Genomic DNA, 17,607 nt, shown 5'->3' with positions numbered 1-17,607 from the left:
TCTGGGAAACAGACGTGTGCATCTCAAAGAGGATGAAGAACAAAGCCAGCAGCATCTTCATCTCAAGGCAGAGTCCTCTGAGCATCCTCTCTGAGGGAGGTGAAAAGAATGGACACAGTCAGAAAGTTGAAGAAACTGGTTTTTAACCATGCATGTGCATGAGGAAGAGGCAGTTCTATTGAAGTCCAGATGCATCCTGCTTTGGTTTTTTTTTTTAAATTTGGGGGAAAGTGGAAAGCACTTAAGTAGCCACCTGTTAATCAAATGGTAATTATTATTACAAAAAAGTGTATTTTGAACAGCTATTAACCGTTAATGAATGGGCATGTTTATGATTTCAGGAAGGCTGGGTGTCTTATATTGAAATACTACTATTTTCCATTAAAGGTTTTAATTTTGTTTTTTAAAATAATCTGTGGTGAAAAGCTTTTTGCACAATGTTGACAGATGATCCAACTTCTGCTGATTTCTGTGAGAGCAAGACTGCACTCTGAGGCTTGATTTGTGTGACCTTATTTTAGCTCATATTCAGCATCCATCGGGTAACAGCATTCAGATGCTGAAAGTTTATGGAAATAAACTAACAACCAAAGGAGTCACTGCCCTCCTGGGCAGAGAGCTCCTGCTCTCAATAGCCAGTATGAAAGGAGGAGGAAAAGTCCCATTTAACAGTGTGCTTTTCTACTTGCACTACTCTGAATTTGAAGAGCTATAGGAGTAAACCTATGCCAGATAAAGGCTATTTCAGTGTAGGCTGTGTTGTCTCCAGCCCTGCATGGAAAATGGCACTTTAAATGTCTGAGCGACCAGTCATTCCTCACCCTCCCTATAAGGGGAAGCCCTCTGCATGCCGGTTTGGTTGCCAGCTGGTAAGCTTTTAAAAGCAAAAATAATTCATAGAAATATTTTCCAGTCTTTCCTGGGAAATCTTACGTTGTCCTATAAATATTCCCCCCCAATCTCAGCCTATGATTTGTCCATGCCTGTGAACATCCTGCTTTATGGAAATACTGCACCCACAGCTGCCTGCGCTTGGAGCCAGTGCTGGTGCCAGCGGCTCTGCAGGGAAAACCACTCACCTGCGAGGAAAAGCTGAGTAAGAAAGGTCCTGGAGCAGCCCGAGGTGGATCCTCGGGAGCCCTTTGCTTCTGGGGGCTGCACTGCAGATTGGTCCCTCACCCTCAGTCCATCCCTGTTGCAGGCATGCAACAGCCCAGGACACGACTGCCTGGACCTCAGCCCAGGACACGACTGCCTGGCTCAGCCTTGGACTAGCCTCATCAAGAGGGACTTTTGGTGCTGCTCTAAGTAATTTGATACTTTCCCCTAAAAATCCCTGGCAAGTCACATTTCCTCCTTTTTCTGATGGCGTTGATACAGCACAGCCTCTTGCAGGACAGTATAGGGGAGCTAGCTCTCGATCCTGGTCTTCCTTCTAAGGAAGAACAGTGAAAAACCTGATGTTGACAGATCTCTAACATCAGTAGGAAAACTCCTTGCCCAGTACCAAAGGAAAATGGGCATCTTCAGGTGCCACGTGCTGAAAGGTTTTGGCAAGTGGCTCTCGAGGACATCTTTGCTGTCACTTCAGATAGCTGAAATGAGATATTGTGTTTGTGTAACTTGTTATTCTTGTCTTTTACTGCTTTTTCACATATGTGGCAAAGTTCCAGTGATTCTCCATCATCCTCCATAGATCTGCTCCCGATTTACAGTATAACAGAATACTGTTTGGCCCATGCCTGCTCTAAGAATGTTTTAGTATCAATGAAATCTGAAGTAAAAGCTGAAATAATGAGTATAAACTGTGCTTGTTTTCATTTGTTTTCATTTTATCTGACAAGTCATAAATGTTCTATCTATTTCATCAAAAATAATAAGCTTACTTATTAAATATCTGAATTGAAATTCTGCTCTCAAGCATAGCAGGGCAAATGCAGGATTATTAGAAATACCTTCAATTTTTTATCCTCTGTGAATTAAGGTAATAATCAAAGTACTTCATATATGATGCCCCTGTAAAACTTAAAAATAATTATGCACAAACGGCTAATAAGTGTAATTGATTTAGGGATGCCTGCCCCTCTGAATGGACACAGAATTAGTGTTAATTCTACTGTTCTTTTAAAAGCTTCTCAAAGGAGAAATTTCATATTACTGAGCAATGTTTTTGGCTAGAAAACAAATTTGCATGAAAAAAGGGAGGTTTGTTTCTTAAGGGTTACTCTTAAGAAGAGTAAGCCCAAAGAAAGAGAAGGGTGATGGCACACACACACATGCTCCCGAGGTTTAGAAATCACAAGGTTCAGACCTGGAAGTGCCCTTGCAAGTGGTATTGTTTCCAGATTCTCCCTCTATAATAGGGTAAGACTTGTAAGTCTAAGGTTCATTGTTCATTGCTACATTTATATTTGTTCTTTTACATTTTTTCAGTCAGGTGTCCTGGAAAGTGATACCCACTACTGATTTCCATGCATTGCCATTACATATACTATTCCTTGTTCCTCCCATTCACAGAACTAAATTTTTTTCTATTTATCAAATCAAATTGAATAAGCTTTCAGTTACATTTAAATATTTAAATTTTCAAGAAAAGGATCACCATTGTCCTCATGGCTAGGCTGTTACAGCAAACACGATTAAAACGAGTGGCTATCATTCATCTCCTATAACAACATCGCTTTTATTAAGTGTTGGAGCTCTGTAAGGTTTTACCACCATTCACATGTAACTACATCAGTGTGTATAATAGATACAACCTGAAAGCCTTCATTTACTTTCCTTAAGTCACCACCCCTTCGAAATCCTGAGTGCGTAGTGTTAGCCTGTGTGTGTGTGTTCACAATTAAACATGAATATATATGCATAGTACAGAGAGAGAAAAAGAGGAAAAAAAAGCCAAAACCAAACAAAGTCAAATAGCTTTTAGGGAAAATCAGTAGCAATTTCAGAAACTCAAAGCCTTTGCAGAGTCACGTATTAGCAAATGAATGCAAACAGACAAATTCCTCACAAAGAGAAATTTTTTGGGTTTGCTCTTTTTTTTAAAGAAAACTTTTTCTGATGAGCAGAAGAGACAGTTTATAGCACTTACCAGACAAAGGGAAAGGTGTCTGAATTGAACATTTTAGATCATCAGGATCCCTAAATGGCTTATGGAGACTGATACCCTTTTATAGGGTTTCAATTAATTGGCCACAGAAAATCCTCCCACAATGGTATTAGATAGATACATTCTGGTGGTTTGGAAGCCTCTAAAAATAAACAGTTGTTATCTTTCCCTCCTCCCATTCTTTCCCTTCTCACTTCTTCACTTCCCACCCCTTTTTCTCTGGACCGAGCGCCTTGCTGACCTTCAGGGCTGAGCTGCTTCCGACACAAGGAGCAGCAGCTCTGGAATTCACATCTGGCTCCTCCATGACTTCTGGGATTTTGGCAGTGCAGTCAGCCATGGCATCCCTCAGCCCTGTACATCCATAGCAGCAAGGCAGTGGCCAGGAGCTCCTTCAGGTTGCTAGTGCTCTCTTCCCTAGTTGGGACTTACATCTTGACACTCGCAATGACCATTTTTCAAGTCTTGACCAAACTGGTTGGGGATGGGGCATTGGCAGTGTCATTGGAACACATCAGGGAAAACAAACGGGCTGGTACAGAGATTCACTGGCTCTGAAAGCCTCATTACCACCATGAAATTTCTGGCCTTGCTATCCTGCATTCTTGGACTGCACTTTCTTTGTTCTACTTCTCAAAATTCAATGCATCTGTAATATCAGACTGACTTCTTCGAATTTAAAAAACAGATGTGGTGTATAAATGATGAACAGTTAGCCAAAAGCTGCAGTTGCTCTGTGTCTATGTAACATACAGAAACCTGTTGATTTTAAGCCTAAAATTAGGTGCTATACAAAGAAAATCTATATAAAGCCTTATAAATCTATTAGGGCCTTTGTGGCTATCTGAAAATATTTGTAGAGTTGTAGAGTATTTGTAGGCAATTAGAATTTTTTTGTTAGTGCAATTGGTTGTTCTCACATTTATTTCCACTTCAGGTTGCTAGGGGATGAGATTGTAGGACACGGGAAATCTTTTTTAAGATAAACCCACAGAGTGATGGGCCTGACAGCACTACTTATTTATCTGCATTGATTTCAAAGGAAATGCCACCATTATTAGAATTTGATAGTAGATTAAAGCCTTGATTTATCAAAATCCTGAAATGCTTTCTGGATCCAGGGACAGCCAGGGTACAAGCAAACAAGCTGCATCATGTTCACTCACAGACCTCGCCTCACAAAGGAAAAAACATGGATATATTCTCCAATATATTTATGGAGGAGATGTATGTTATCCCATAGCTGTGTTTCACTTTCACTGGGGCTAATCCAGCTCCCTTCAAAATTACAGAAGCATTTTGGGCTTTTTTGGGGGGGGGCGGGGATGGGAGGGGATAAATATACCAACCTCAAGGTATCTCAAGTCTTAGTATGCAGTGGCTCAAGATACCGTGAAGTAAGTTTGCATCATTTTTTCCTAGTTTATCTATCCATCCTAATGCCTTAGAAAGCGACCACGCCAAATAGGGGGAATTTCTACAACTAATGATGTATTTGTATCTCTAAACTCTGGTAGAAACTGCTCAATGAAAATATTTGGTCTAGAGCAGGGCCAGGTCCTGCTTGGCCTTTTCCTCCATTCTCCTGTAAAACCAAAGAGAGTTTTGCAAGCGTACACAGCAGTGGAAGACAGTAATGCATGCATTGTTAAATCCCTGAAAGTCTTAACATCTGTAGAACTAGGGAAACTAAACTCAGTGTATGTTCCACCAGTGACTTTTGCTTTTATTTTTAAAACTCTTCAGATGCAAATTTTTTCAATTAAACTTTCTTTTTCTCTTTCTTTAGCTTGCTGGGATGGTGAGTACTGCTTACTCCTATGTCACTGTTACTAGAAAGGCAGAACGATGGCGTTCATTTGTCACACTGACCTAGCAGAGACCTCATAAGCTGTGAACTGCTTTGCCTTTGTAGAATTAGGCTCCACTCAACCAAACATACTGAGCTGTGTGTTCCCTTCACAGGGGCTAAATCCTATGTTGAGAGTCAGATGTTTACTGAAGTGGAGCTTTAGTCTGTTAATCCGGGTTTAGCATGGGATATATCCCCTTTTAACTTCGGTATCTAAAATGCAAGTGTTTAGCCACCAGATGCTTCCCCTGCAGTTTGTTTCTCTCCACTAATGACTCAGTGAGGCTACACACGTCAATGTTCATAGATGTGGTAGGTGTTCTTAATTAAAACCATCAGATAAGATTTGGCCATCACTGGCTCAGTTTCAAATACCACATCCCTGTGACTGGCTATACTGAGCCTAAGCAAACCAGGGCTTCATAGTTTCTATAGTCTCTACGGCATGCACACTGTAACACAGACATTTCTCCTACTACGCATACGTGCTCTTGCCACCCACACAAATTCTACTCCCATTCTGCAGGTGGAGCAGCATGGCATAGAAATGCTAAGCCTAGGAAGTCTGTGGAGAGCAGGGAGTGAAAGTCTCTCAGGTCCTAGAACAGATCTGCTGAGCCATCGAGCGCATCCGCTTCCTCCTCCTTCCTCCACAAAGAAATGCTTTCTACTTGTCTTACTTATTGACTTACCTGCTGGGTTTTGACATTTTCCCCTCACGCTGCTGTTCTGTAGAACTTCTCAAAAGCTCTGATGCCTTTCCTTGTGATAAATTTTCTCCTGGTTATGCTTGACTGCTTTGACTTTCAAAATCCAGGCATGCCCCTTTTTGTTTAACACCAATAGGGGTGATTATCTTAACCACTGCTGCACGTATGACCCTCATTTCCATTCCCTGAAGAGCAGGCGTAATACGAAGCAGCCGAAGATTCTCCCCACAGTAACACAGTGCTTGACCTATTTGCCCCTCTCTTACACCCAGTGCATGTGCTGGCGCGTATTTGGATGGTACAATATGTTGTGAAATGTTCACGTGAAGGTAGGTAGGAGAAACTGAACTGGAAAAGTGCATTTAAAACTTGGAGCAGTTCCTTCAAATCTTGTATGTGTCACAGCTTTCTACTATGCAATAAAGGTTCACAGGCCTTCTTTGTGCCTTGTATCATTTTGCCTCAGCAGTATTTGATTTAGCCCTGTTGGTAAGAATATTGTTGGCAATGCCAAATAACTCCATTTTCTCCTCTGTCATTTTTCCCCTATTATCTATGTGGTGGTGGTGGTCAGTTCCTGTGCATGTTCTTTTTTGTTGTTTCTTTCTACTTCTCCCTGGGAGATATAGCCAGTATTATCCTTCTCTAACCCCTCGTAACTGCAATGATCTTGCAGCTTCAGCACTGCAGATTAATTTTCTTCCTTGTCCCTTCTCTGACCTTCTTTTCTGTTCTTCACTTCACTCCCACCAGTTCCTCCACTGGTTTACACAGAGCTGCCAAAAATTTTATCACACCTATTAATTTAAAACTTTCTCCTCTTTATTTGTTCTGATTTCAATACTGTTCTCCTCTGTTTTGCTTTGGGCTTTTTTCTTCCTGGCTGTCCACTTTGCATTATGGCTCAACGTCCCTCAGTCCTTGGGGTGTTCCATGCCTGACTGTTTCTGAAACCAGTGACACATAGGAAATGATAATGGAACTTTTGTCCTACACCAGATTGGGAATAGTGAGTCGGTAATCTTCTCCCTTCATGAGTGCTCGGGAAATGATCTTGTTACTACTGGAGTTCTGTTACCTGCTATTGCCTGTGGGTTTTAAATGACATTTTTCTTCGTGCTGCAGTAGATTATTTTTTTCAACACAATTTCTGCTTTTAGATGTAATACCGTGGCTAGAGTAATTGCAAGATGAAATGCGTTTTACTCCAGAAGTGTCACCATGCATTATCAAATCTTAGCAGTGCTCCTAAGAATAAAGTAGTAATAATAGCATCAAATCAGTACCTGGGCTGCACGGCCGTACCTGAGTTAGCGTAGGCCCACGCTGTGCCCAAGAGGAGCTTCAAAAGGGAATCCTGTGTGCTGGAAGTGGAGGATGCTCCTATGCAACCCAAGGCAGACTGTTGCAAGCTCGTTCTGAGGTGGGCAGTGGAGGTTCTGCCTCTGCAGGCACACCCAGCACGGGGGGCACAGACTGCAGCAGCCTCCCATCCCGCTGCTTCAGAGTGCAGGTGAATGTGGAGCTGGTCAGAATTTGGACAAAACCCATGATAATTTCTACTCCTGGCCCTGTTGTTGTCCTGTTTAGGTGATGCTGGAAAAGCCACTTTTACTCTCTCTGCTGCAGCTTCTCCATCTGTAAAACTGTGCTACTATAATTTAGCACTGTTTTTCAAATGTCTTTGTAAAACCTCTTTAGAAGAAAGAGCAATTTGTATTCTTCTACACCATGCTTCAGTGTAAGTTGGGCAGATTTTTGTCTGGCTCCCTCTTTTTCTTTGGGCTTGTATCAAGCAGAGGATGTAGTTTAGCATTTTCTCATTCTGTGCATGGCTTTTATGTGTGTTACTCTCCATGTCTGAAATGCAAGGGAAAGAAATAATTTGGGGGTGGTTTTTGTTGGGTTTTTTTTTCCTAGGAAAAGTGAAATGCCCAGTATATCCAACAGAACTGGTGTTTGCCTTGGACACCTCTAGGACACTCACTCCTGACGTGTTTGAACTAATGAGGGAGATTATGATGGCAATAGTGAGTGATGCCAGAATCAGAGAGAGCAACTGCCCAGTGGGAGCCAGAGTCGCTGTTCTTTCCTACAACTCAGTTACCCACTGCAGGCCTCCAAGCAAGATCAGCTGGTAGATGTAAATCACCTGATAGAAATTGAGGCTGAACAGCCAGGAATTATGTGGATGGGAGAGGAAGGTGTCTGGAAGAATTTGTAAGCATGATTTAGTCTTCTTGGATTGGCTTTTCTCACCCTTGTTTTTTCAATGCAGTTTAGAAATATTCTGGGAGTGTTCCTTATTAACAATAAATTCTGATAAAACAGCATTTGCTAGTAATTGTTGCTTTCGCCACTGCTTGTCTAGGAGACTGCCCTGAGCCAGCCAGCCAGCTTTGAACAAACTCTAGAGTAAATTACAGCCATGCAATATTTCTGGGCACAAAGCCAGTAGCTCTTTTAAAACTCCAGCAAGGTTACAGGAAAGCACTTTGTTTCCTCAGGAGCTCAGGCTTTGCTAATCTAAGAAGTCTGGCAGAGTCTACTGCACTCCATCACAAATACTGGGGGTAAATTAGGCACAGCTGAGATAGATAGGGAGACAGGACCTGAACAGGGATAGGATAATTGTAACAGTCTTTTACTACTACAACAGCTTCTTTGCCAGCACTGGCAGTGCTGCATTTCAACAGCAAGTATCTAGACAGTTGGGTCCTGACAGCCCTTCATATATGCCCTTTCTTGGGACCATGACTGCTAGCACTGCCTTGCCTTGGGAAATCTGTGGCAACTCAGAGACTTCTTGTCACTGGAAGCGTGAAGAAAAGAGAATCTTTCAGAAGTTAAAGCTGTGGTTTAAATTATCTGAGAAAACTAATTAAAAAAGAGGAATCGTATGTTATTTCCCCTTAGATTCTGCTAGAGAAAACGTGATCTTTTTCTTTGCATCACTGTTACAATAAACCCTTGCGCTCCCTTGCTGTAGATCTAAGTTTGTTGTAAATGTGTTCTCAGCTATTTATAGAGGCTTGCAATAAATATCTGGAAAAATGTAATACACAGCTTCTACCTAACTAATGTTTTAATTTTATAAAGATGTCAAACAGTCCCTGGCTTTCACAATCAAACGCTGTATTTCTCAAATGAAATGGAGATGATCTTCCATTAGACACACTATAGATAGAGCTAGCAGTAAGATTATTATTTTTTTCCCCAAAAAGGGGGGATGGATTTGGAAGTAAGAAATCCTTGATTTTCCCTAAGGTCTTGAAAACTGCTGACAGACATCCCTGGAGTGTGAAACATACATTCACTCAGGAAGAAAGCAGTCTGGGCAGAAATAGGTCATACAAGATGCTTCACAACACTATGTGACTTCAGAAAACAGTGGATGTACATGGTGAATGTATCTATTGTCCAGCAGGTGTGTTCAGGTTTGATGTGAGTTGGACTTATGCCAGCTGCCTCTAAAGTCATTAGGATCTTTCCTTTGGCTTCAAGTGAGAAACAGTGATGTACACCTGATAAGAGACTGACCTGTGGAGTTGTTGGAGAGGAGCACTGCTATGGGGCTGCCAAGAAACTTGCTACAGAGATTCAGAGACTGTCTGGACACTTCCTTCTCTCTTCTTTCATTTCATGAGAAAGAGCAGGTCCCAAGGGCAGAGCACATACCACAAAGAAAAGGGCACAAAGATCAGTCTGGGAAGATAAAACAGACAGCAGACACTGACCTTGCACAAAACAGAGGTGATGCCAATGAGCAGAAGGCAGCACCAAAATTAATTTGCATCTGCAGAGAAACCTCCTTTGACTAAAGACCCCAGCATGGTATTACTCTGTCAAATCAGCTTCTCAGTTCATGAAACCTCCTGGATTTGTCATTGATGGACAGCCTGATACAACATTAGCACCATCTCCAGGGGACAGGACCTTCACCTCACAGACCTGACAAAGATCTGGACTGTATTATCCAAGCATGAAATTATCAGCCTTTACAAAACTCTATTACACACTGCTACCACATTTCCACAGTAACACAGGCTTTGCTTGGAGATTTGGCCTAGCTGAGGGGAAGAGGAGAGACAGGAAAGAATGGCTGATGACCACTATAACGTACTCCATCTTCAGAACTACAGTTCTATGTGAGGCTAAAAAAAAGGCACAGAGAATCTCTGGTCTAGAAATAGCAAAAAAATAAAAAAAATAAAAATCTAATTTCTTAGTTACAAAATATTTGAATTAAAACTTGCTAGGAAGGGCTCACTATTTGCAGGTGATTCCTTTGAATTAGAGCAAAGCCTGTATTCAGTGGCAGCCATCTTCATATGTAGAATATATGTCATTATTTCACTTTATTTCTTCAGTAAGAAACATTTTCTGTATAATTTTTACAGCTCTTCTTCCAGTTTAATCTTTTTCTTTTTTCAAGAAAGCATGAAGAAAGCCACTGCTAGATCTGTTCTTGTCATTTCTAGTAAATCAGTGAGGTCAAGTCTACCGCTAATCCTTTTGGCATTATACTTTGAAAGTAAGTTTTCCCAAGCAGAGAGAATCAGTGCTTTCATTCCTGAAAAGTGAACAAATTCAGACCAAATGTGTTCTTAAATGCCCTTTTAGAGATGGCTATTACTACTTTGTTCTTATTTCTTCTCCTCTTTTCCTCAGTGGCATACCACTTGGTATAACACAACTCTACTGTGCCAGGCTATCAGGTTTATCAGCACATGTACATGAAAATGTAATCAGCCCAAGTTCAAGTTAAATACTCTTCACTTCCACTTCTGCCACCACACAGCCAACAACCCAGCGTGTTCCCAAGGGATTCTTGCTGCCTTAAAGGAAAGCTAAGGTTTGCTGTGATGCCAGTAGCATTCCCCCAAGAAGTACAGACTGCAACAGCTGCACTGCTGAAGTCAAAAAGACTTTGTTTTAGGCCACCAACAAACTACAGGAAGAGATCAGCCTCTGCATTTCCCTTCCACTCCAGGGAAGTGTCTTACCCTGCAGATCTGCCAGATAAACTTCTTACATGAGAGCTCCCAGATCCTATCAGGTAAAATGTTCAGGCTTATTCCTGAGACTTGCAAAACTTTTGTTTTGTTTTTCCCCAAACTGGGATTTTGTCAGAAGTGGGTTAGGGATGCTTAACACCAGCAGCTACATCAGCAGATCTGAGAGGGTGAAAAGACAGGAAAGGAGAGGCAGTGACCTACCAGTTAGTACTGCTACCCACTGGTGTGCAAATGGCAGGCCACCAGTAATACAAAGGTTAAGGTATCTCAGGCATTATGCAAGAATTTATTCCTAGTAAAGGAAGCTTTACACTTGCCATTGCAAAGATGGAAGCAGGCAGTGGGGCTGTCCCAGGCCACCACAGCCCTTCCACTGGAAGACAAACCTACTAAGCAGAGAGACAAATTATGGGGAAATCTGCCTTCTTTGCAGGAGTTCTCAGCATGGAGTCAGTCAGGTCCCTTCACTGGACTTTTGAGTTTGGCTTGTCATGCATCAATAAAGCATGACGTGTCCAGCTGTCCCCTGCTCAGTATTACAGAAAGACCTAAAATTGGTTGCTTTTGGCAAGATATGCAGAGCTCTTGAGTGAAGGGGAAGCAAGTAATGTAAATGTTTTGCTGTTTATAATTAAAAGTTTTTATTTAACATGAGGCTTTTACGTGTCTTTTATGTATCTTTTATGCCAGCAGCTGGATACCAGAACATGCAATTGCTGCTGCAAGCATGTTTTCCATCTGTATTCACTCACGCAACCTGACTGCAGGCAGCAGTTATTCTGGAGCAAACAAGAGCAGGCTTAGCTAGGAAAGACAATGTTCAGAGCTTTACATACATGTATATATATATTATATGTATGTATATGACCTGCAAGGGTGGATGGTTGTCTTGTACATCCTACTTAACACAACAAAGTAACTTAATAATTTTGAAACCAAACACAGCTCCCTCCAAGCCCTCAGTTTGCTGTAGAGGTCTAAGTAGTTCATTCCAAGCAGCCGTTGGTTGACACTGTCTTGTTCACCATGTTTCCATGTACTTGCACATGTTACGGGAGAATGTTACAGGTTACTTGAATGTCCTAAAATGACAAATGAGGCTACTTTGCTCCGTTGTGGACACGTGGGGTTAGTCATTAAGTAAAACATATTAGCTTAAGTCTCAGTGAAAGAGGTAGTAATAGGAATGGCTAATGGGGTAAGGGAATGCAAAAACAAGACATAAGGAAGGAAAATATTGAGAACCTTTGTGGTAAAGAGAAAAGGGCTTCCTGTCTGCCACACACTGGTAAATGCTCTGCATCTAACTAACTGCACAAACCCCCTGCTAATGGTTTTGTGCAATTTTTTAGTGCAAACATTTCTAATCACAATAGCTGGTTTGCTCTCATGCAAGTTGTTTCAACAAGAGAGAGATTGCTGTCTATTTTGGCAGTTAGAGTTCCCACAGAAGCAGTAGCTACATGGTCACAGAAGCACACCATCACAGCATGGCTGAGGCTGAAAGGGACTTCCACAGGTCATCTGGTCCAACCCACCTGCTTAAGTAGGGCCACCTAGATCTGGTTGCCCAGGACCGTGTCCAGATGGCCTTTGAATATCTCCAGGGAAGACGACTCTACAACCTCTCTGGGCAAACTGTGTCAGGACTCAGTCACTCTCACAGTAAAAAAGTGTTTCCTGGTGTTCAGAGGGAACCTTCTGTGTTTCAGTTCGTGCCCATGGCCTCTTGTCCTGTCACTGGGCACCTCTGAAAAGAGCTTGGCTATGTCTTCTTTGCACCCTCCCTTCAGGTATTTATATATATTGATAATATCCACCCCTGAGCCTTCTCTTCTCTAGGCTGAACAGTCCCAGCTCTCTCAACCTTTCTTCCTATGTGAGGTGCTCCAGTCCCTTCATCATTGTTGTGGCCCTTTGCTGGTCTCTCTCCAGTATGTCCATGTTGCTCTTGTACTGAGGAGCCCAGAACTGGACACAGTACTCCAAGTGTGGCCTCAGCAGTGCTAAGTAGAAGGGAAAGATCACCCCCCTCTCTCTGCTGGCAATACTTTAACTGATGCAGCCCAGAATGCAATTAGCCTTTGCAACAAGGGCACATTGCTGGCTCATCTTCAACTCTGTGTCCACCAGGACCCCCCAGGTCTTTTTCTGTAAAGCTGCTTTCCAGCTGGGTGGCCCCCAGCATATATTGGTTCAGGGGTGTGTTACTCCCCAGGTGCAGGACTTTGCACTTCCCTTGTTGATCTAATGTCGAATGAAAACTGAAAAAGGAGTTCTTGAAGTTGCACTTCTTGTTGAATTTCACAAGTTTCCTGTCAGCCCATTTCTCCCACCTGGCCAGGTCTCTCTGGATGGCAGCATGCCCCTCTGGCCTATCTGCCACTTCTTCCAGTTTTGTGTCATCTGCAGACTTGCTGAGGGTACGCTCTGCCCCATCACCAAATCATTAATGAAGATGTTAAACTGGACCGGACGCAGTATTGACCCCTGTGGTACACTGCTAGTTACTGGCCTTCAGCTAGACTTTGCACCACTGACTATCATCCTCTGGGCCTAGCCATTCAGCCAATTTTCAGTTCACCTCACTGTTCCTCCAGCCCACACATCATCAGCTTGTCTATGAGGATCTTATGGGAGACACAGTCAAAGGCCTACTGAAGTCTAGGTAGACAATATCCATTGCTCTCTCCTCATCTACCAGGCCAGTAATTTCGTCACAGAAGTTTGTCGAGTTGGTCAAGCATGACTTCCCCTTGGTTAATCCATGCTGATTACTCCTGATGATTTTCTTGTCTTTCATGTGCCTGGAATGGTTTCCAGGATTAGCTGCTCCATCACCTTCCCAGGGATTGAAATGAGGCTGACTGGCCTGTAGTTCCCTGGGCCCTTCCTCTTTCCTTTCTTCAAGATGAGTGACATCTACGTTCCTCCAGTCTTTGGGCACTTTTCCCAATCGCCATGATTAACCAAAGATTATCCAGACTGGCCTCACAATTAAAACTTCCAGCTGCCTCACACGTGCATCCCATCAGGGCCCATGGACTTGGGTATGTCCAGTTTGCTTAAGCATTCCCTAACCAAATGTAGTTCTTCCTTGCTCCAGATGATTATTCCCCTGTTCTTCATGACCTCGGATTCTTAGAAGGTCTGTCGCATGCTGGGAAATAGCACCAGGTCACTACCAGCAACCCTACAAGCACCAAGGCTCTATGGGCCAGTGAAAAGAGCAACACTGTCTTCTTACGCATTGATAACTGCCAATCCTATTCAAATTCTGCACATGCACTGCATGTCGCCAAGACGCAATAGCATTCACCTCATATCTTGAGGAAGAACATAAGACTTGCATTCCATTCACACTGGGTTCAAATTATGGCCAGGACATGTACCAGCCTTGTTACAAAAGGTAAAATTTACCCCTTACATGTTTTAGATGAGCTGGGCTCCTTTCTCATTAGAAAAGCTGGTCAATTCACCTGTCAGATATGCAGCCAAATTCTGCAACAGAAGCTAGAAAATAACACAAAGCCAGAAAGCTGGATGTTTCCCTCAAATGTGCTTCAGATCTTTTTTTCTCTCTAACACAATCTGGCCTCATTAAATTAATAAAGATATGTATCACTAGGTCTAATTAATATAAAATGCAATCTGAAAACTTTTACAAATTAGTATTAGGTTATGAGCATTTTCACACAATTATAACCTTTATAACAAAAAATAACCAAATAAGCAAGGGCATTACATTTACTCACTTTCATTCTGCAGAACTCACAGGCAGTGTTTTAGTCCCTGGGACATCTGTTCTCTGTTGATCACCTTCCTTTTCAGAGGATTGGGCCTCAGAATTCAGCTACTCTGGACTACAAAACTTAGAATATGCGCATTTGGGTAGACATATGACAGTAGTAGCATTAGGTTTAGTAGATCCACCTTCTTGCACTTTTTAAACTACAGATTATCTTAACTAAGACCCTCACCAGCATAAACATCACACACAGGTTTACTGTGGCAAACCTACATTGCTCCATAAACAGATTTATAAGTGTGTCTTGACTCTCTAAATACAGCCTCTGACAACATCCATAAAGAAGCCACTTCCTTGTTACTTCCGAGAGGTTCATGCTTCTTTTATAGTCTGGGAGAGGTTGTTCATAATTCATTCAACTGAGCAGCAGGTACATCTCCAGAAGACTGTTTTCATTAGAGGAGAGATGTTATGTCATGGCAGACATATACTAGTACAAACAGTCATACCCCAGTTTCTACTCTGTTAATGGGCAGCTATTCCTATGTTAATTAATTTATCTTTAAAAAGCAAGGTTTATTAGCACAAAGGCCTTGAACTACAGTGTTTAAACTCCTTTCAAAATGGAGCCAGCTGCAGAAGAAGACATATGGTAGCACAGGCTATGGAAGCATAGCTACACAAAAGCACCTGGCAGACAGGGTGGGAGGAAGGGCATGCCCTGACCCAAAGACATCACTATGTGCCACATGGTGGATCCTTTTACAGTTCCTTTTATAGGTCCACCATCCGTTTATACCACAGCCATTCAAAAGAATGCCAAGGGTTCAAAAAAAGTAGGTGCTAGGTACTCCATTACCTAGAGCAATGTTCTGAAGTTTAAGCATCCACAGCATCAAAAGCACAGTATCAACTCAGACAACATAGGAAATTCAGAACCTAGATTTCTCACAAAAGCCTGTTAAGTACCTAGAAGCAGCAACACCAGAATATTTCACTAGCATTAGGACTTAATATTTCACAAACACATTTTACCATCTGCTGAACACTGATGTTTCACAACTCAGTGAACTGCAGCAGTCAGAGAAGTCTGGTCAGTTTCCCACAAAATAACTCTTTTCATCTGTTACTTTGTGTAACTGATCTGAATTCCTATAGTATTCCGTATGTCTGAAAAGAAAAGAAAACAAAACAAAACAAAAAATCTCCAAATGCTGCTTGCTGGACCATCTGCCACAAGCAGAAGGATGAGAGAGGGGTTAGACAATAGAACCCTAAGCATCCTGTGGTAGCTAGCATAGGGGATTTATGCCAGGGATGAAAGAAGAAGGAAAAACAGATTAGGAGGCTTTGAGAGTCATTCTACAAGGTGGGGCAGATAGTTGGTCTTATCCTGCACTGCTCCTGAAAGAGGGTCATCAACCAACCTGTCTGAGGCAATGAGATGGAAGAAGTGTGTGTAGAAAGTATGGGATGGTCAGTCCACTCTGACATACACATTTCTCCTTAAAAAGGAGAGAGGATCCCACACAGTGGGACTCTTCTCTGACTGAAAACCAAGGATTTTGAGCCAGCAGCATGACTAGCTCCAGATAACAAGAGCCAACTGAAAGGAAGAGATGGATTCCAGGAAGCTGAGATCCATCAGAGGACTCCATGTCTCCTGGCCAAAGGGAATCTGAGATATCAAAAATTGCTTCTGTTACAAAAACAGAGATGTTTGATTTTTTACTTCTCCCTTCCAAGCAAAAGAAATATTTACTTATCTGAAGAAAATGAGAACATTAAAGTTCTAAAGAAAACAGGAGATCAAACTGCTAAGCTGTCCTGTCTTAGAGACAAGATTTCTGTGAGTCTTGTGTAGAAAGCAACCTAGTTCTGAAAAAAAGGCAAACTCACTTCTTATGTACACCTGACTTAAGGAGAGGGAGCCAGTGATTTTGAAAGAGGAGAGAAACTGCCAATCGGCAGTGTCTGTGGAGAAACAGCTATTAGACACAGAGAACAGCATTTTGGAAATCTAGATATTAAACACTTCAGAATTAAAAGCACTATACCTATTGTAGTAAAAAGCAAGCCCAGGTTCAATTTACTGCTTCACAAAATAAATAGAACAGCCCTAGCCCCCAAACAGACAGCTCAGCTCTCCTTAAGCACCATTTCCCAGTCACAAATGTAGACGAACAGAAACAGAGTAGAGTATCTCCCACTCCATGGCAGTCCCATTCTGTTACTTGCAAGAAAACCCGAAGGTGAAAGACCAATGGCTTCATCAGCTCACCCATCCCCAGCTCAGATTTTGGGTCAGTAGCAGTAACCCATGAGACATTTCCACCCTTGCTCAACTGAGCTAAGGGTGGCACTGTCACCTTTAGTATTGAGTTGCTCAACATTATTATAGCCCTGAGGCTGGCAGAGCCTCACAAGAGTCCACTTTGTGCAAAGTCACTGTTCACAACAAACTCCCTCTGGGTGACAGCCAAAAGCACCAGGCTCTGGAAATACAAGTTCATGTATGTTCCTTAAAAGTTGTTTTGAGGAACTCTTGGCCAGTAGTCCACGCAAATCTAACAAGATACCTTGTTGTAGACAAATACAGAGAAGAACAAAATTCCAGGTGTGTACAGCCACCTCTACAAAGAGTGGCCCAAGGTGACGAAGTTAAATGCTCCATGACTTCTACGGACATAAAATCGGCAACAGCAGAGTTTAGGTAAGTCTGCAGGGTGTGAAAGCTCAGCTAAGTTCCACCCATCTGCAGGACATTGCATTCATTATCTTTAATCAGAAGATGTCCTCAGGATTTTTTATTTCCCTCAAGAGCAAACCCCAAAATCTAATATTCTAAAATGAATGCATTTGTCTAACCTTTGGTAACAAGGGAAAGGTACCAATGCTTATTTACATATGAAGAGCCAGGCTATTAGTATACACTACATCTCTTTCAAGAACTAACAGCAGAAGTGAAATATTTAAGAATGATTGATTTTATTCACATGTTGGATTATTCAGAAAAAATTAAAAAGCCAAGAATGATTCTATGGTAGAAAATCCTCTAAATCAAAGTGAAGTAAGTTCTAGTAAGTCTATGTTCTTTGAGAGTTAAATGCTTTTCGGTATTTTCTATAAGCAGGATAAATGCAAGCAAATGCATCAAAACATTTTGA

At 42.0% G+C, this 17,607-nt stretch overlaps 1 protein-coding gene across 1 annotated transcript in view; it reads right to left on the bottom strand.

Annotated features, from left to right (window-relative positions):
• Nucleotides 1-849, bottom strand: part of LOC104127527 (collagen alpha-6(VI) chain-like) — a 62,014-nt gene extending 61,165 nt beyond the window's left edge. The window contains exon 1 of the mRNA XM_009640204.1: nt 822-849. Within this exon, the coding sequence (XP_009638499.1) occupies nt 822-849 (28 nt within the window). The remainder of the gene's footprint in view (nt 1-821) is intronic.
• Nucleotides 850-17,607: the final 16,758 nt, after the last annotated feature.

The sequence above is a fragment of the Egretta garzetta genome, unplaced genomic scaffold (assembly GCF_000687185.1).
Source record: "Egretta garzetta isolate BGI_Z169 unplaced genomic scaffold, ASM68718v1 scaffold96, whole genome shotgun sequence".
Taxonomy (NCBI): domain Eukaryota; kingdom Metazoa; phylum Chordata; class Aves; order Pelecaniformes; family Ardeidae; genus Egretta; species Egretta garzetta.
Note: the sequence above shows the minus strand (reverse complement) of the source record. Positions and strands in the feature narration are given on the sequence as shown.